The sequence below is a fragment of the Cyprinus carpio genome, chromosome A16 (genome assembly GCF_018340385.1).
Source record: "Cyprinus carpio isolate SPL01 chromosome A16, ASM1834038v1, whole genome shotgun sequence".
Lineage (NCBI taxonomy): Eukaryota > Metazoa > Chordata > Actinopteri > Cypriniformes > Cyprinidae > Cyprinus > Cyprinus carpio.
Genome location: NC_056587.1, coordinates 4,348,348 through 4,366,477, shown reverse-complemented (window position 1 = coordinate 4,366,477; position 18,130 = coordinate 4,348,348). Strand labels below are relative to the sequence as shown.

The window sequence follows — 18,130 nt, the reverse complement described above, 5'->3', positions numbered from 1 at the left end:
GTCAGGGTTTTATATCTGTCTGCTGTGGGAGCCGATATGACGTCATCTTGCAGTCTGGGCCCTAGAGCTGGTGCACAGGATTGTGATAGTGAGGAGTTCAAGCGCATTCACAGATGACATTCATTATAATCTCCAAGTGGGAAATAAATGTGTGGGTTTGACGATGATAAGAAGTATACACCAGCTGCCAGATGCTTCCCTCCAAGCCAGATGTATCACACAGACAGCCATCTCGCTGATCATTCAGGGACCGCTAATCCGGAAGAACAAATACTATGAGCACTGCTTAGCTCATTAATATTGAGCAAGTTATGTTAATATGGTAACTTCTTGTAGCAAGGACTCGGTTGTTGCATATTATCCATTTTTTATGCTATAATACTGCTGCCTTCCAATAGACACTGTATGGCTTATGAATATTAATTAAGTAGGTCCGAACCTTCCAATGGCGGAGAATTGGTTAATGAATATTAATAAGCAAGCCGTCGCCGCAGTAGGATTTGTAAATTATTCCCGTTTCACCGGGGCTGAGTCCTGAGAGCGAGAGAGACGCAGTGTGGGCGGGTTAAGAAACTGCGAGAGGGAGGAGATACCACACCGTCTCTTTTTTTTTATTCACGGCATCCACCGAAAACGGGGACATTGGTTTCGTCGTGTCTAATCTTAAAATTCCCGTTTCGTTCCTTTTCACAGTTCGAATCATTTCGGGAGGCACCGGAGGCCCCAGCGCTCCACCCAGTGCGTTCGGTGTGTCGGCGGGCATCAGGCTGTCATAGGTGCTCGTGTCTGACGGATGCTCAGAGGAGACTGAGCGGGGTACCATCTCACACCTCACGGTAACGGACATTTGTTCCCAACATAATATTTTTAATTAAAGTCTTGCGCTTAGCACAGGTGTTATACTATCTAAACTGCTTGTAAATATTATGATATGGTGATTTTATAATATATTTACAGTCTTAAAAATCGATTCATGTTTGTCGCATATATGTGTCTGTGAGATGTATGAGTGAGCTATAACACATTTAACACCGGTCATTATAATAACGCGTTTTAAACATCAGTAGGTTATATCACGTATCTGTCCGTCATCCAAGTTGGAAGATTTTAATCTTCATATAAAAATACTAATGTAAGCAAATGACATAGCCTTTATAAATCTTTTCAGATCAGATGTTATTCGAGGTCAAGCGTCATGGATCACATTTGATATTCTGTTAACAAACCTGCCTGTGATATCCGCGTCCGCGCGCACATTCGCGAGGATACACCTGCATGCGCGTGTGAGCGAGGATGCGTGGACTTCTCAATTTCACGCGCACTCAGTTCGCTTAATACGAAGGTTTTATTAAGTGTTGATTGTCACTAGTAGCTAAATACGGGATATATAATAGCCGACATACTGTATCTCAAATGTGAGCTAGACCTCCTCGGCCATACTAGGCCACGAAAATGATATACATATAATATTCACATTTACCTAGAGAGGAGTATTTGTCTTAAGGTTTACGTTTAAGGAAATTCAGGCAAGGAAATATGTCTGTCTCTCTGTCTCTGTCTCTGCACTTATCTGTTTCTCCTCTGTCCTCTGTCTTAAACTTCTTCATAGCAGGTTAATGCATGTTATTTCCCTCTGTCCTTCCCCTGCTTCCTCCCTCAGATGGCCAGAATGAGTTTTCTCTCCTTTCTCCTCTTTTGCTTGACTTCGGTTGCCCATGGCAACAAAGGTCAGTCTCCTCCATCCTTTTGAAGTTGATGTTGAGCATTGTGTTGATGATTAAGTGTGAATGAGTGTATTAACAATTTAAACCAGAAGCTCATTTCATTGTGCTGTATGTTATGGGTGTTAATTATGAAATCTGTTATTAAATATATGACTCCTGTATGAATGACAACAGCAGATTTTTTAGGGATCACAAAAGGTAGGCCACATCTCAAGGTGACATGGGAAGAGACAACATGATGAAGAAAGTGAAATCGTAGGAGATATGTGAAAGGATGGAATCACGCGTAGGAAGATAAGAATGAAAGCTAATGACAGACTAACTGGGTGGAGAGCAAAATTTGGCGAAGGACAGAAAGGAAACTGATAAATATTCTGTAGGATATCTGTGAGAAAGAAAGTGGGAGTGAGAGGTCGACTCTTGTCCTTGAAGAAAAGGGTGAAAGCTAATCTATTCTCGTCTCTGCTATTTTTAGACACGTGGGAAACCGGAGATGCGATATTTCTTAATTTACGGCTAACGTTTCTCTGTATGTGATCACAGACATGCATTGCTCTTTCTGTCTATCCTCTGTCACAGCTGTTGACAGAGTCGTTCAAAATGCTCTGGTCAGTGTGTGAAAGTGGCACGTGTGATAAACGGAGTGAGATGCACAGCGTTGTCTCTCACTGCGTAATCCTAGGAGTAATCCAGTGGTCTGATGCTCAGATTAATGTTATATGGCTGAGTGAGGGATGAGAGGGAGGAATGTGGGCGTGGGTGGCTGGGTGGGCGGGAGAGAGAGAGTTAGGTAGAGAAATGGCAAAAAAAGACAGACTGACTTGAAATATGAGAAGGAGGTGGTCAGCATGTAGCCACACATGAAATAGATTGGTGAGTTAGTGGTCAGCACACTCTCTAGTACTAGTATAATATCACATGACCAGAGTTTGAAGTCAGTTTTATGAAGTTGTTACGATTTTTACTTGACTTTCCAACATTTTTACTGACACCACAGCAAAGGAATGATTGATTTTTATTTTTTAGCAATACATATTTGCTAGAAATATTTATATATATTTTTTTAAATATAAATGGTTCATTAAATTGATGTTTTTAACACTCATACTGATATTTTAACATAAATATACAGTTCCATTCAAATGTTAAGACTTTTAATGTGTATTCTACATGCTGAATAAAAGTTTTTTCTTTGTTTGTTTTTTACTGACCCCAAACTTTTGAATAAATTTTCTTTAAATTAAACAGCTTTAACGTAAGTCCATAAATAAAACACATACTGGAAAACACTGGCATACAAATCACAATATGATTGGTTTGCAGTTTGCAAAACATACCTATGTTCTTAAGACTATCAGAAATAATTATTTTTACAAATTTGACAAAGCCTCCTCTATGTTACCCGTATAGATAACATTATCTCAGTGACAGAGCAGCAGAATTTGCAGCAAAAATGCAAAAATACATGATATGGATGTAACATTTTCAGTGGCAATGCAGCACCAGCCAGAAAGCCCCTGGACCAGTGGGCCAGCCTTATTGTTGAAGATTTCTCATTTTTTAGGGTGTTTAATGTAGGTTTGCACGGTTTGGTCTTTCTCCAAGCATTTTAAGAGAAGCTGTCTGTCTGTATTTGAGCGATAGGTGCAATATACCTCTCGGTGTGCGATCAGGCCAAACATCTCTACACCTAATTACTCTGCAAAGCAGCGAGGTGTGGCGTGCTGTGTGTGTGTGTTTTGTGTGTTGATCCCCATATGGGTATGTTTGTAACTTAATGTGCAAGTGTTATGCATATGTACAGCTGGCCGAACCATTGCACCATCTGCCAACGTATTTTAGCATGATTTTTTATTTGTTGCAAATTCCTTCGGCTTGGACTGCTTGTGTTCGTCTTTGAACCTCTGCTCACTCACCTTCATAACGGCGTGTTATAAATAGCCTTGTCAAAAAAAAGCGGTTTGTTCTGAATCACAGATTGTTCTCGTAGCTCTCACGCCTGTCCCTTGCTTTTTGATTGTTCTTTCTCAGCCAATAAACACAAGCCATGGATCGAAACGGAGTACCAAGGGATCGTCATGGAAAACGACAACACTGTCCTCCTCAACCCACCTCTGTTCGCCCTGGATAAAGACGCACCGCTGCACTATGCGGGTAAAAGATGGTGATAATGTCGCACCTTTATGTGTTGAAGTGCAGTCACTTTAACCATTTCAATATCAGTCATTTCAATAGGAATACACTCAATTAGGAATTTCGTGTGAGGACTAAAGATTTCCCCCCTCAGATTTAGCATCAGCTTCAGTTGGTCATGTTAATATGCTGTGTTGACCAACAGAAAGCTGCTTGGTTTGTTAAATAACAGTAAAATCCAATGAACGCACTGCACTCCTATCCCTCATAGACCCTGAAGATCACAAATTTATAATCATGCTCTGGTGAATAAGCAAATACCCTGAAGATCTGTAGACAAATTATCTTATTTGTCTGCAAAATTTCTCTGAAATTTAGTTAATGTGACCACATATTTATAATCATGCTCTGGTGAATAAGCAAATTAAGGTGCAATTATAAAATGTAGGTATATTGTCTACTGTCAATAGTGTAGTTATGTATGAAGCATGACAAACTTGAAACCATGTATGGGGAAATCTTTCACCTGCCCGTGAAATTCCCATTTGGATGGATTCCTATTGAAATGCTTGAATGTTGCCAGTGAAAATTTGCCAAACAACTGCATCTTGGTCGATAAATATAACCCCTTATACTTCAAGTGTGAAAAGGAACTTTTCAAAAGCATTTAATAGTATGGTATTTCCAATTTTCACCTTTATGCATTACAGTCATGCTGTGTTGAGTTCAGGATTATTGTCTATGATCAGTAGTGTATGAAGCACAGCTCACACACAAATCACTTTCAAACAAAACAGCTTTCTGTTGGTCGAAACCACTGTGAAATCTGTTTGGTGAAACTTTTCACCCTGATGCTAAATTCCTGATTGCATGGATTCCTATTGAAATGACTGGTGAAAATTAGCTGAACACCTTTAGTCAGTAAATACAGTAAATATAATCTCTTATACCTCAAGTGTGAAAAGAAAAAACTAATTATGCATTTAATAGTACTAGTGTATTTCCAACTGACAGGGTCTATTCAAAGGTTTGGTGTAAGGGTTATTTTGAATGGGAGGGGGCAACTTTGGAGCTTCTAGCAGCTAGTTTAGTACTATGGTAATTACATGTGATGTTTACACAAATTACACAGGGATTACGGCTGGTAGACCTCCCCCTCTGCAGGCTGAGCTAACATTCACCGTGCCGTGTCATGTGTGACAGCATTTCCTGAACGCAGACAAGTGTTTACTTCCAGAAGAGCACTCAGCAGCCCTTTTCACATCATTCACATATATATAGATATTTTTTTACTTGTGTAGTAAATGGCAATTAAAATTAGCATTTGTACAAAGGTTGTCAAACACAAAATGTATTTTATTGAAATGTAGTCAATGCAGATGTATTATTCTCTTTTCAGGGGAGATCTGTGGGTTTAGGGTTCATAACGGACCAGGTGGTTCTGGCTCGGCTCAGTTTGAGGCAGTGGTGTTGGATCGCTCTACTGGAGAAGGTCTGGTTCGCTCCAAGGAGCCTCTGGACTGTGAAAGCCAGAAGGAGCACAGCTTCACCATTCAGGCGTATGACTGCGGTGAAGGTCCTGATGGGACAAACAGCAAGAAGTCTCACAAGTAAGAGATTTCTTCTTTTCAGATGGAATTTTCTGCAACATCCGTTGCATTCTTACACTCTTAACCCACTCTTCGCAGGGCCACTGTGCACGTTCGTGTAAACGATGTGAACGAGTTCTCTCCTGTCTTTGTGGAGCGTCGGTATGAGGCATCGGTGCCCGAGGGTCGTCTGTTTGATCGTATTGTGCGGGTGGAAGCTGTTGATGCCGACTGCTCACCTCAGTACAGCCAGATCTGCTTCTATGACATCATCACGCCAAACGTCCCTTTCACCATTGACAACGATGGTGAGAACTACAACTGCCAGCACTGATAAAATAGAGATACACAGTACACTTTTTTAGCTCATGTAGGGGTGAACGGGAACTATTGATGACACCTGACAAAAATAGTGATTTTAATATATTAAATTTAATACGTAAACATTGAAGATTAAATAGATTTCAGTTTAAAGATTTATTTAAATAAAAATGGAATAAGGCTTTTTTATGTTTAGCATTGTTCTAGATTTTAGTCTGGTCAGTCTTTAAATTCAAACTATTATTTGTTTACTATTTAATTTCCAGGCTGATGATTAAAATTTAACATGATTGAAAGGTTCACCCTATTGCCAGCAGCTTCCATAAAAGATCTGATCAAGACTATAAGGTTGGATGCGATTTAACTGTAGTTATGAAATGAAAAACTGTACGAATTGAACGTGAATGAAACTGTATGAATTGAATGTGAATTGAAAAATGTAACCTTTAAAGCACATAATGAACATTATTCCAGTCAAGCATGCAGCTCAAGGATGTTGTTTTATTCAGCTAGCAACATATTTTATTAAAAGGATTTAAAGGTTTGAAAAATCTGTATGATTTACCCCTATATCTTTCCAAACCTGTTTGACTTTGTTTCTTCTGTGGAACATAATTATTATTATAATTTTTTTATATACATACATTGGATGTCAATGTTCTGTTTTGTTAACAACATTCTTCAAAATATCTTCTTTTGTGATCTGAAGAATGACTAAATGATGACAGAATTTGCATTTTTGAGTGAACTATCTCTTAATTCAAATGATTATAAAGTCCCCATATAAATGTGAAAACTATTCAGCAATATTAAAAGTATAATATTATTACAGTGATGATATTATTACTTTGAGATACGCTTTTATTTAAGACAGTGAATTAATATAATTTATTTGTAGTGTTTTTAAATTGCCCAAAGCTACTGTTACAGTCACCCCCATATTTTTGTTGTATTATATAATATTATAAGAATTCTTGTGAAGATCAACATTAATTTAAAAATTATAATTGTTGCATATAATTCAAAAATGAGGCAGCATGTCAATGTTAAGCTGGCTTTTAGGGCAACTCTCAGAACAGCCCAGTTGCTGCAGTGAGACGGAGGGATAGTCACTATTCCTGATCATTCAATGCAGATCAGAGAACCCACTGACAGCCGATCAATAGCCAACGTTCTGTAACATGTCAAATGCTGATGAAGAAGGAACTGGCCAAGGGAAAGAAACCAAAACAAGGGAGAAAGATACAATGAGCAAGCCGAACAAGGGAGAGAGGTCCTCTTTTTAGCCATGACTTTGCAGATTTTTCTGCTGTTGTGTGTGTGGTTTGCTTTCGTAATTTGGGTCAGGCTGAACCAGACACCGCTGTGTGAATATCCTTTTATTTATTGTGCCACTTCAATATCGTTCTTTTACTCTCTCTCTCTCTCCTTCAGTCCACTGTTGGCCCTCACCCATCCCTGTCATCTTTGATTGCTGTTTGTTTTTTTTCTCGCATTTCTCATTTTGAGCTCCTTTTGGTTTCTTTATCATATTCTCGATGTCCCTGATAGTATTAAATCTGATTTATTATTAACTGGCCTTACATTTTTTTTAAGCCTCTTTATTAGGCAGACCTTACTAATACTGGGTTAGACCACATTTTCTCTTCAGAGCCACCTTAACATTTCGTGGCATAGATTCAGCAAGGTGCTGAAAACATCCTCATGGTTCTTGTTGATATGATAGCACCACGCAGTTGCTGCAGATTTGTCGACTGCACATCCATGTAGCAATCTCCCATTTCACCACATCCCAATGGTGCTCTATTAGATTGAGATCCGGTGACTATTTAAGTATAGTGATCTCAACTGTCATGTTCAAGAAACCAGTTTGAGATGATTTGAGCTTTGTGACATGGCTTGTTATCCAGCTGGAAGTAGCCATCACAAGATGGTACATTGTGGTCATAAAGGGATGGAGAAGGTCAGCAACAATACTGAAGGTAGGCTATGGCATTTAAATGATGCTCAACTGATGCAAAGGAGCCCAAAGTGTGGCAAGAACATATCCCACACACCATTAAACCACCAGCTGCAGCCTGAACCATTGATAAAAGACAGGATGGACCCATTCTTTCATGTTGTTTACTCTAAATTCTGCCCTACCATCCGAAGGTCTCAGTAGAAATCAAGAATCATCAGACCAAGCAACAATCTTCTACCGTCCAATGTTGGTGAGCCTGTGCAAATTGTAGCCTCAGTTTCCTGTTCTTAACTGACAGGAGTTGCACTCAATGTGGTCTTCTGCTGCTTCAAGGTTTGACATGTTGTCTGTTCAGAGATGCTCTTCTGTGTACTTCATTTGCAATAGAGGTTATCTGAGTTACTGTTGCCTTTCTCTCAGCTCGAACCAGTCTGGCCATTCTCCTCTGACCTCTGACATCAACAAGGCATTTTTGCCCACAGAGCTGCCACACTGGGTATTTTCTCTTTTTCGGACCATTCTCTGTAAACCTTATAGATGTGTGTGAAAATCTCAGTAGATCAACAGTTTCTGAAATACTCAGACCAACCCATCTGGCACCAACACCCATGCCGTGTTTAACGTCACTTAAATCACCTTTCTTCCCCATTATGATTCTTGGTTTGATCTTAAGCAGATTGTCTTGACTATGTCTATATGTCTAAATGAATTGAGTTGCTGACATGCGATTGGCTGATTAGATTTTTGTGTTAATGAGCAGTTGAACATGCATACCTTCTCTCTATCTCTTACTAATTCAGGGAACATAAAGAACACTGAGCCACTGGACTCTAAACGCCAGCGTGTCCACAGTTTCTGGGTGACAGCGTTTGACTGTGGAAAGAATCGAGCTCAGGCTGATGCTCAGGTCATAGTGACAGTAAAACCTTCCTGCAAGCCAGGCTGGATTGGTAATTATTTTTATTATTGTTTTATTTTATTTATTAAATTGTATTTTTTTTCTATTATTATTTATTAAATGAATTCGTTTTTAAATACAATTTTATTTTTTATTCTCATGAAAAAAAAATATTATTTGCTTTTTATAAAAATTTGATTGTGAATTCATCTAAATTGAAAACTGATGTTATGCTACATTCCATGTTATTTTATCTAATTATATTTGTATGTATTTGAATTACAGGATGGACAAAGCGCATCGAGTATACTCCTGGATCTGGCAGTATCCCTCTCTTCCCGAACCTGCACTTGGAAACGTGCGAGGAGACGGTTTGGAACATCCAGGCTACTGTTGAGCTTCAAACGGGTCACATTGGGAAGGGCTGTGACAGGGACAGCTACTCAGATCGATCTGTGCGCAGACTCTGTGGTACGTTTGATTAATGGTGTTGATTGCTGAATTTTTCATTTCTTCGATTAATTGTCTACAGTTTTAATTGGATGATAGAAGATCCTTGATTAGAGATGATTAGTGAACGGAAAATTGAGGACTTGGAGTTTATCTGTTTCAGTCTCTGTTGCCCAACTGTTTATCTCTTTTAGAGCAGATTCCATTCCATTCTCTTTAGATTAGCTGCAGGATGGAAATCTCTTCAAATTAGGGTGTACTCAATAATTCTATAGTTCTTCTTGCTGATCTTGATGACACAAGCCCTGTTTTAATCAATAATGTGTTGGCTTTAAATCTTTTCAGGTGCTGTGAGGGGTGAAGTCGAGCTCCTTCCACCTCCATCTCCTGCAACCAACTGGACTGCCGCGGTGCCGACTCTACCATCTTCTGATTCATCTCTGGTCTTCTCCTTCAATGGCTCGACCCATGTTGCTGTAGTACCTGATTCAGTTGCTTCAGCAGTATCTGGTGATCACTTCACCCTGCAGTTGTGGATGCGAAGAGGAGGGGCCAGCACTCAGCCACCGGCCAATCAGGCGAGGGGAAGCCGTAAAGAGGAGGAGACTATTATCTGCAGCACTGTAAAGAATGGTCAGTCTGTGCTGGCATTATCACCATACTAAAATTTCAGTAACATTTCAATACCAATGGCAGTAAAATTCAATATAAAAAAAAACGTTGACCACACTCTTCAATTTGAAAAAGGAGAAAAAATTTACACACATTCAAAAGTTTGGGGTTGGTAAGATTTTTGAAAGACGTTTCTTATGTTCACCAAAGTTTATATGAATCATTTTGATCATTTATATGACCAAAAATACTGTAAAAACTGTAATATTGTGAAATATATTATTAGAATTTAAAATAGCTATTTTATATTTCATATATTTGTAAATGTGATTTTTTTGTGTGGTGGTAAAACTTAATTTAAAGCAGCCATTACTCCACTCTTCAGTGTCACATGATCCTTCAGAAATCATTTTAATATGCTGATTTGCTGCTCAAGAAACAATTCTCATTATTATCAATGTTGAAAATAATTTCGCTTAATGTTTAATATTTTTGTGGAACTTGGAAACATTTTTTAAGGATTGTTTGATGAATACAAAGTTAAAAAGAAATGCATGCATTTGAAATATAAATTTTTGTAACATTATAAATGCCTTTACTGACACTTTTGTTAAATTTAATTATTATTAATTTAAATATTTTGTATTTTAAGTATCTTAATATATCTTACTGACCCCAAACATCTGAATGGTAGTGTACATATTAATATAAATATTAATAAATGAAATTGAAATAATGGTATACAGTCTTCAATTATTTCTAGATAAAATAAGCAACAAACTATATACTCAACAAACTATATGCAAACTATATTTCTAATGCACAAATATGATATTTTGACAAATATCAGATGTGTTTACAATACTATGAAACTTGAAATATGAACCATGAAACTTAGTACCGAAGTGCCAGACATCCCTGGTCAATGCTCAATGCTTAAGAACTCAAATTTGAGCTGCTCTACTAAACAGTTTTGTGGTCTCATTTCCAGATGACTCATACTCTCACTACTCTTTATCGGTTCACGGCTGTCGTCTCTCTCTCTTCTACTGGCCTGATGTGTCCACTGCAAGACCTGTCAAATTCCTTTGGAAACTGGAACAGGTAAACCAACTATGACAGCAGATCTCGGTTACTTTAATCCTGACTCTGTAACAGGAAAGGTTTGATACATCTTGTTGTGGAATGCAATACATCTGTATGTGTACACATTGTTGTGGAGCTCAGCTGAACTCTGACCTCTGACAGGTGTGTGACAGCGAGTGGCATCACCTGTCCCTTAGTGTGCAGTTCCCCTCTGTCACACTCTACGTGGATGGCGTGACCTTTGACCCCGCACTCATCCATGACAATGGAGCCATCCCCAACCCGGCACCACACCAGCGGCTGGTCATCGGAGCCTGCTGGGGTAATTTTACAATTAGTCATATGTGATAAAGCTTAGAGGCTGGTGTGACGATATCAGCAGTAGGTGGAGCAGAAATCTGTAGTCATGTTCTTTTTCCAGACTATGTGTGTTTCAGCTATTAATAGACTCATGTATTATTCAGCTAAGCAGAATCGTTCTTACACAATGTGGCACTCATTTATTGTGTGTGTGTGGTAGAACGATGCCCAAGCTTTCCGACTTCTGCTGTTCTTCTAACTGGGTCACCTAGTCTGTGTTAAACACCTCCTAGATTGATGTTTTGACACTGGGCAGAGTAATAAATCAAATAATGACAATTCTGCCATTATTTACCCATGTTGTTTTTTTTTTTGTTTGTTTTTTTTTTTTGTGGAATTTGTTAATGTTACACAGCTTTTGCCATCTCAGGAATAAATTACATTTTAACATATATTAAAATAGGGAAGATTTTGTAGTAATTTTTGTAGTAATATAATCTAAATATAACTGTTTTTACTGTATTTTTGATCTAATAAAAGCAGCCCTTGTGAGCATAAGACAATTTGAACTGTTAGTGTAGGTTTCAAATGACATGTAGATGAGTGAAAGAATGCCAGTGCTTTCAATTTTTACATGAACTTTTCCTTTAAAATGAATAAATACAGCTTTTATCAGTTTCCTTTCAATTTTCAATCTTTTTCTTCCTGCAGAGCTAGAAGAGAAACCGAAAGACATTGTGAACAACACCATGCCAGAGACTAAAGACACAGGTGAGGTGCACACCATGTTTGTGTGTGGATGAGGGTGTGCAGGTATGTGGTATTCACAAGCTATCTGGGATCAATAGAGATGCTCATTTAAGTACCGATATGTATTTAATGTTCTTATTGATTCATATTTATATATACCTTCTTTTTTTGGCCCATAGTGAAGTTTGTCAGTGGTTACAAAGGGCTTTTGTCAGGAGTGACTGTGCGTCCAGGAAACGTGGAGCCCCACAGTGTGGTGGAGTGTCTGTATGCTTGTCGAGAGGGCCTTGATTTCGGAGACCTTGAGACTTTGGGCTCAGGCATGAAGGTACTTAAAGTGAAATTTACATCTTTACCCATAATATAGCCCATATTTCTTCCTAAAGGCATGAAGTTTTTATGTGCACTACTATAAGGGATCTGCTTTGTTTTTTGTCTAAATGAGATGCAGAATTATTTTCTGTAGTATTCTGTCAATAGAGTTTAAGTCACATTTAACCTGGAACATCCCTTCCTCAGGTCCATGTGAACCCTAGCCAGTCAGTGCTGGTGTTAGAGGGAGACGACATTGAAAGTTTCAACCGTGCTGTTCAGCAGGTGACATACAGGAACTCTCTACGATTCGCCACACCTGGTGTCCGGCCACTCAAACTGACCACCTCTCTCAGGTAGACAAACATCCACACACCAAAATAATGATCTCTCTTCAGCATTTCAACTGACCCAACATATCTAAAGTCTTATGAATTTTGTCAGAAAATGAATTTCCTGCAGTGACCAACAGTAGGTTAGTTTCAGCTACCCAAGATATCGTCCATAAATAATGCTAAAAAAGAGAGAAAAAAGGCTTTCACAGAAAGCAAACTGAAAACATTCGACTGATAAGTGCAGAATAAAGAAAATCTGTCATAATTTCACTAAATACATTTTTGTTGATAACAACTACCTTTTTTTGGCAAGCATATAGATATTAGGGATTTACTTTACTGTTACCAGATATTAGGTTAATGGGTTGTGATGACCAGCTGTAGTATCAACAATCAGATGGAGATTAATTTAACCAGCTGCTCACAGATTTATTGGCATAATCACATAAACATATGGGCACACTTTTATGCAAAGTTGCAAACAGCAACATGAATATAATGTTCTGATTAATTCATCAAATTAATCACAGTTATTCATATATAATTCAAAAGTTTAGGGTCAGTTAACTAAAAACTGAAACTAAAATAAATGAATATTTTTAATCAGCAAGATTGCATTAAATTGATCAAATGAGACAGTAATTTTTTTTTATAATGAGCTAAATTTCATATAAATGCTTTTCTTTTGAACATTCTATTCATCAAAGACTTCTGAAAAAATGTATCACTGTTTTCACAAAATATTAACCATCACAATTGTTTTCAACATTGATTATAATAAGAACTGTGTCTTGACCAGCAAATCAGCATATTAGAATGATTTCTAAAAGATCTTGCGACACTAAAGACTGGCTGCTAAAAATTTAGCTTTGCCATCACAGGAATAAATCACATTTTTAAACTTATTAAAATAGAAAGGGTTGTTTTAAATAGCAATAATATTTCACAATGTTACTGTTTTACTGTATTTGCTAACTTGGTAAGAATAAGAGACTTCTTTCAAAAACACTGAACATTTTACCCACCTCAAATAAAAATATTACATAATTGTGAAAGACCAGTTGACCTAAGGCATTATTGAATGTGTTCATTTTAACACACTATAATCATAAAACATTTTAGCAAAATGTCATACAAAATATTAAGATACTTCATTCTCAAGTATCTAGTTATTCTCTTTAAATCATCATAGGTCTCTTTGTCCTTCTGTAGGTGTTTCAGTGAAGAGAGCTGTCTCTCTCTCAGACAGCTGGAGGGTTACCTGGTCGTGCTCCAGCCTGACGCCCCTCAGATCTCTCTCTCTGGGGTGGGACCCCACCTTGCCCGGCCAGCCGCTGAATTTGAGGGCCCTCAAGGGGTTCCCTTGTTTCCTGAGCTCCGTATCGTCTGCTCCTTGTCTCATGCTGTGAACACAGCTGCTCAGGGTATGGAAGGAGGGGGTAAGTTTTGAACATCTCACCTAAAACAGTAATCTGTGAACCCACCGCTTGATGGATGACCTCTATAAGGGCTTTTTCATCAAAATGGATTCGATTCATTTATCCTTGGAAAATGATCTACACATCAGACCCTGTAATAGCCCAGAGGCTCGAATTGATGAATAACTATGAACTTAAGATCTGCAGTCTAAGAGCTTGTTTTGGTTTTGTCCAGAGGCGATCCAGCATAGAGAGACTTTCTAATATAGAAGTCAAGGTCAATGCACTGTCAAATATTTGCAAGTTAGTATGCAAGCATCGACTGTCGATAGAAAGTGAGAGCAAAACAAGCAGTGGAATTACTTATTCGCCCCCAGGTTAACCTGTACTCACTCTGTTATCGGTGACTTTAGGCTTGTGCAATGCAGCAGAGAGACCTTTGCTTTCCTCTCACTTCAGTGTTATGGCTAAAGGGTAGAGAATTATTCAGTCTTTTTCTGTCTCTTTATCAGCACTGATGTCAGATGCTGTGGCTCATACTCTGGATGGGTGTGAAGTCCAGCCCTTGGGGGAGGAGCTGAACCCAGAGAGGGAGGAGCTTCTGGTCGACATGGAGGCATTAAAAGAGAGGGGACTGGACATCATCAACACAACGGCCTACATTGCCATCACTGGTAATTTTTTTTTATATTAGCTTAATGACTTATATTGCCTAAACTGGTAATAAAGTTGTTTTAGAAATTGAAATATTAAAAGTTATTTGTGTGTTATGTTCTATATGAATAGTGTTCTGTGCTGTACATCTTCAGAATAAATGTCACTTGGTTTAATATTTTATTAAATAATGTAAAACGTGTTTATACATGTACAAGTGTTAATTTAGTGTCTAGACATGCTTTGGGGCTGTCAATGCAAATCATGTACAGGAATCATTAAGATTTTCTAATGTTTTTGGGAACAGTCAATTATGCTCACCAATGCTGTATTTATTTGAAATGAAAATACTAATTTTATATTTGAATATATTTTCAAATGTGATTTATTCCTGTGTTGTCAAAATCATTACTCAAATCTTCAGTGTCATATGATCCTTCAGAAATCATTCTAAAAAACAACAACACCTTGTTCCTTCCTTTTCTCTCTTTCAGGAGCGGAGTCTATCTCTGTGTATGAAGACGTGTTGCGCTCCATTCGCTATCGCTTAGCAAAGGGCTCTGCTCGTTTTGAAAGAAGGTTCCGTCTGTCGTGCTCAGAAATGAACGGCCGGTACACCAGCAACGAGCTCACACTGGAGGTAATGAACACCACTGAACACATGACACTGATGTTGATCCTTCAGCCTGACCTACAGCACACACACTTCCTGACCAAGAATACCACTGAAAGTCCAGACTCTTAATTAACACACACTCTCACTGTCTTTGTCTGGTTTTCTCCTACACTTGCCCAGGTGAACTTCCTGCACTCTCTGGACAGTCTGTACCATCCGTCTCACCTGCTGGCATCTCAGCAGCAGTTCCTCCACCCATCCCATCACACTGGAGAACTGAGTGGACACACACTCCCTAACCCACACCGCAACTCAGGTACATGTTTGACATATATATATATATATATATATATATATATATATATAAACACACAAATATTTATCAGTATATCTAATTTTTCATCTCATAGGTAAAATAAATTTTAGCTATAAAAATTCTGAAATGTAAAGAACAAACATGATGTTTCTCTCTCCTCATGCGTACAGTTGTTCCGGGAGCCGCAACTGTCATCATCATGGTGTGTGTGGGTTTCTTGGTTGTCATGGTGATTCTTGGTGTCTTCCGCATCCGTTCCATCCACCGGCGTAGTGAAGGCGGAGGCGGAGGCAAAGAGGGCAGTAACCAATGGGACGATTCGGCCCTCACCATCATTGTGAATCCAATGGAGGTATAAATACTGAAGTAGATACAACAGTTCAAAAGTTCGGGGTTGGTAATTTTCTCAGTGTTTTTGAAAAGTCTTTAATGCTCACCAAGGCAGCATTTGTTTGATCAAAAACAGTAAAACACTAGTAATGTGAAATATTATTCTCATTTTAAATGACTGTTTTCTATTTGAATATATTTTAAAATGTAATATATTCCTGTGTTAGCAATGATACATTTTCATCAGCCATTACTCCACAGTGTCACATGATCCCTCAGAAGTCATTCTAACATGTTGATTTGGTGCTCATTTCTTCTTATTATTAGTGTTGAGAAAAGTTGTGCTGTCTAATACATTTTTTTCCAGGAATCTTGGATGAATAAAAATTCAAAAATTTAAATAGAATTTTTTAGTGTCACTTTTGATCAATTTAATGCACCCTTGCTGAATTAAAGTATTAAATTATTTAAAAAATAAATAATCCTACTGACCCCAAACTTTTCAATGGTAGTGTATTAGCATTATTACTAATGTGTGTGGTACCTTATACACATCTTTCTTTTTATTTTCTCTCTCAGACATATGAGAACCGCATGGGAATTGCAACAGATATGGAAGGAGAGTGTGACGACGAGGAAGAAGTTGTGGATTCACCAGATGACACCAGTGATGACCAACGAATCATCATCAAGAAGGAGGGAAGAGACTCCGCCCCCAGACGCTACTGAGCCATTTAACCGCACCCACATACTAAAACACCACCCACTCATTTAAAATACAGGAATATACAAACACACACAGATGCACCATCAAAGAAAATGAATATTGCCTAACACGCCAGTGACACAATTATAGGATCTCAGCCTCTGTGAATGCAATGCTTCTCTCTGGAATGTACGCTCCCACAGTGCACAGCGCATTCCCTCTTTGCCACTCTCAACCCAGATCCCAATATTTATTAATGGCACAATTATATGTTCATTCATCCTACAACCTTTCCAATTGATGTGCTCACAACACTGTATCAAACATAATGAAAACACTAATTGTCAACTCATATCAGCTAATTGACTCTGAATGTTTGAATTACAGCCTTTTGTAATTAATAAAATGTTTAGTGCCCAGTAAACCGAGTACAAAACAACTTCAGAAGCTGTATTTCCTCTGCACAATCTGTCTCTTGATACATTCCTTTGAGCAAATTAACATGTACAGATATAGAGGACTAGTCAGTAAAGGTGTTTGGTAATAGTGATAGACTACAGCTAGGTATGCAAGTGCTTTCTTTTAAGCATCACAATGCACACACACACAGAGAGACACAAATCTTCTGTGCACCTCTTCTCACAACCTCACAAAAAACACAGTACAGTGCAATGCCCTCTGCTGTATCAGAATGTTAGCTCAACCTGGGCAGTTTTGATTGTACTTAAATGTATGTAAATACAAATGACTACTACTACTATTATAATTTTTTGTTGTCGGTTCCATTATTTTCGTTCATTTTCAGTCTTTGCACTTTCAGATAGGCTAGGTATTTTTTTCTAATATCTCTTGGTAATATACAATAATAGTATTAGTAATAAGAGCGATAATGATTGGCTTGATGAATGTCTATTTATTTGTGTGTTCAATTGTGTAATTTAAAAACTTGTTAATATCTGATTCACAGTGGAACAGAAAGGCACATTATTGTTATGCCTAGAACACTTTTCACCTCTGCCATCATCCTCCCTCTCTCTTTTCTCCCCTGTCCATTCTCTATCCGTACACTCTTTAGATACTGCCACTGCTTTTTTGGTTTCTGAATGTACAACTGTGCCACCCCCTTCCTCCTTCCAGCTCGCACTCCTCCTCTCTTTTTCCCGTGACTATTTCTCTGTCTGTGTTAGTGTACAGTGGAAACCTGTCAGTAAATAAAGGCCTGTTCTTTTTGCAGTGTGATATTAAGAATGGATAAATTTGCATTAATAAGATATATTATTACAATGGTTACCATTGGGACTATTAACTATACTTATAGACACAATGACATGGATTATATGGACTGATTGTTATTGAAAACCGTCTGAAGAAATAATCTGTTCAAAAAATTCATAATAAAAACACACGGATGACGTCAGCAGATGGTCAGTTTTTTTTTCTTTTCATGTTATAGTCTTAAAAAGGTGACAGTTGCAGACTAAAAATATTTTTTAAAACAAACATTGCAAATTAACAAATTACACACATATAATCATAATGTGAATATTTAGAAAGCTGTGAATGGGATATGAAATATTTTTGAATATAAATAATGAATTGCCTATGTATCCTTCCTGT

At 38.0% G+C, this 18,130-nt stretch overlaps 1 protein-coding gene across 1 annotated transcript; it reads left to right on the top strand.

Annotated features, from left to right (window-relative positions):
• The first annotated feature begins 515 nt into the window (after window positions 1-515).
• On the top strand, window positions 516-17,930 carry clstn3 (calsyntenin 3). The gene is made up of 19 exons (XM_019117336.2): window positions 516-836; window positions 1,661-1,727; window positions 3,756-3,878; window positions 5,257-5,467; window positions 5,546-5,754; window positions 8,531-8,680; window positions 8,914-9,099; window positions 9,424-9,711; window positions 10,682-10,794; window positions 10,939-11,098; window positions 11,788-11,847; window positions 12,006-12,154; window positions 12,346-12,494; window positions 13,686-13,912; window positions 14,404-14,565; window positions 15,040-15,185; window positions 15,342-15,477; window positions 15,648-15,829; window positions 16,387-17,930. The coding sequence occupies exons 2-19, from the start codon at window positions 1,661-1,663 to the stop codon at window positions 16,534-16,536; spliced, it is 2,868 nt and encodes a 955-aa protein (XP_018972881.1). The 5' UTR covers window positions 516-836; the 3' UTR covers window positions 16,537-17,930.
• Window positions 17,931-18,130: the final 200 nt, after the last annotated feature.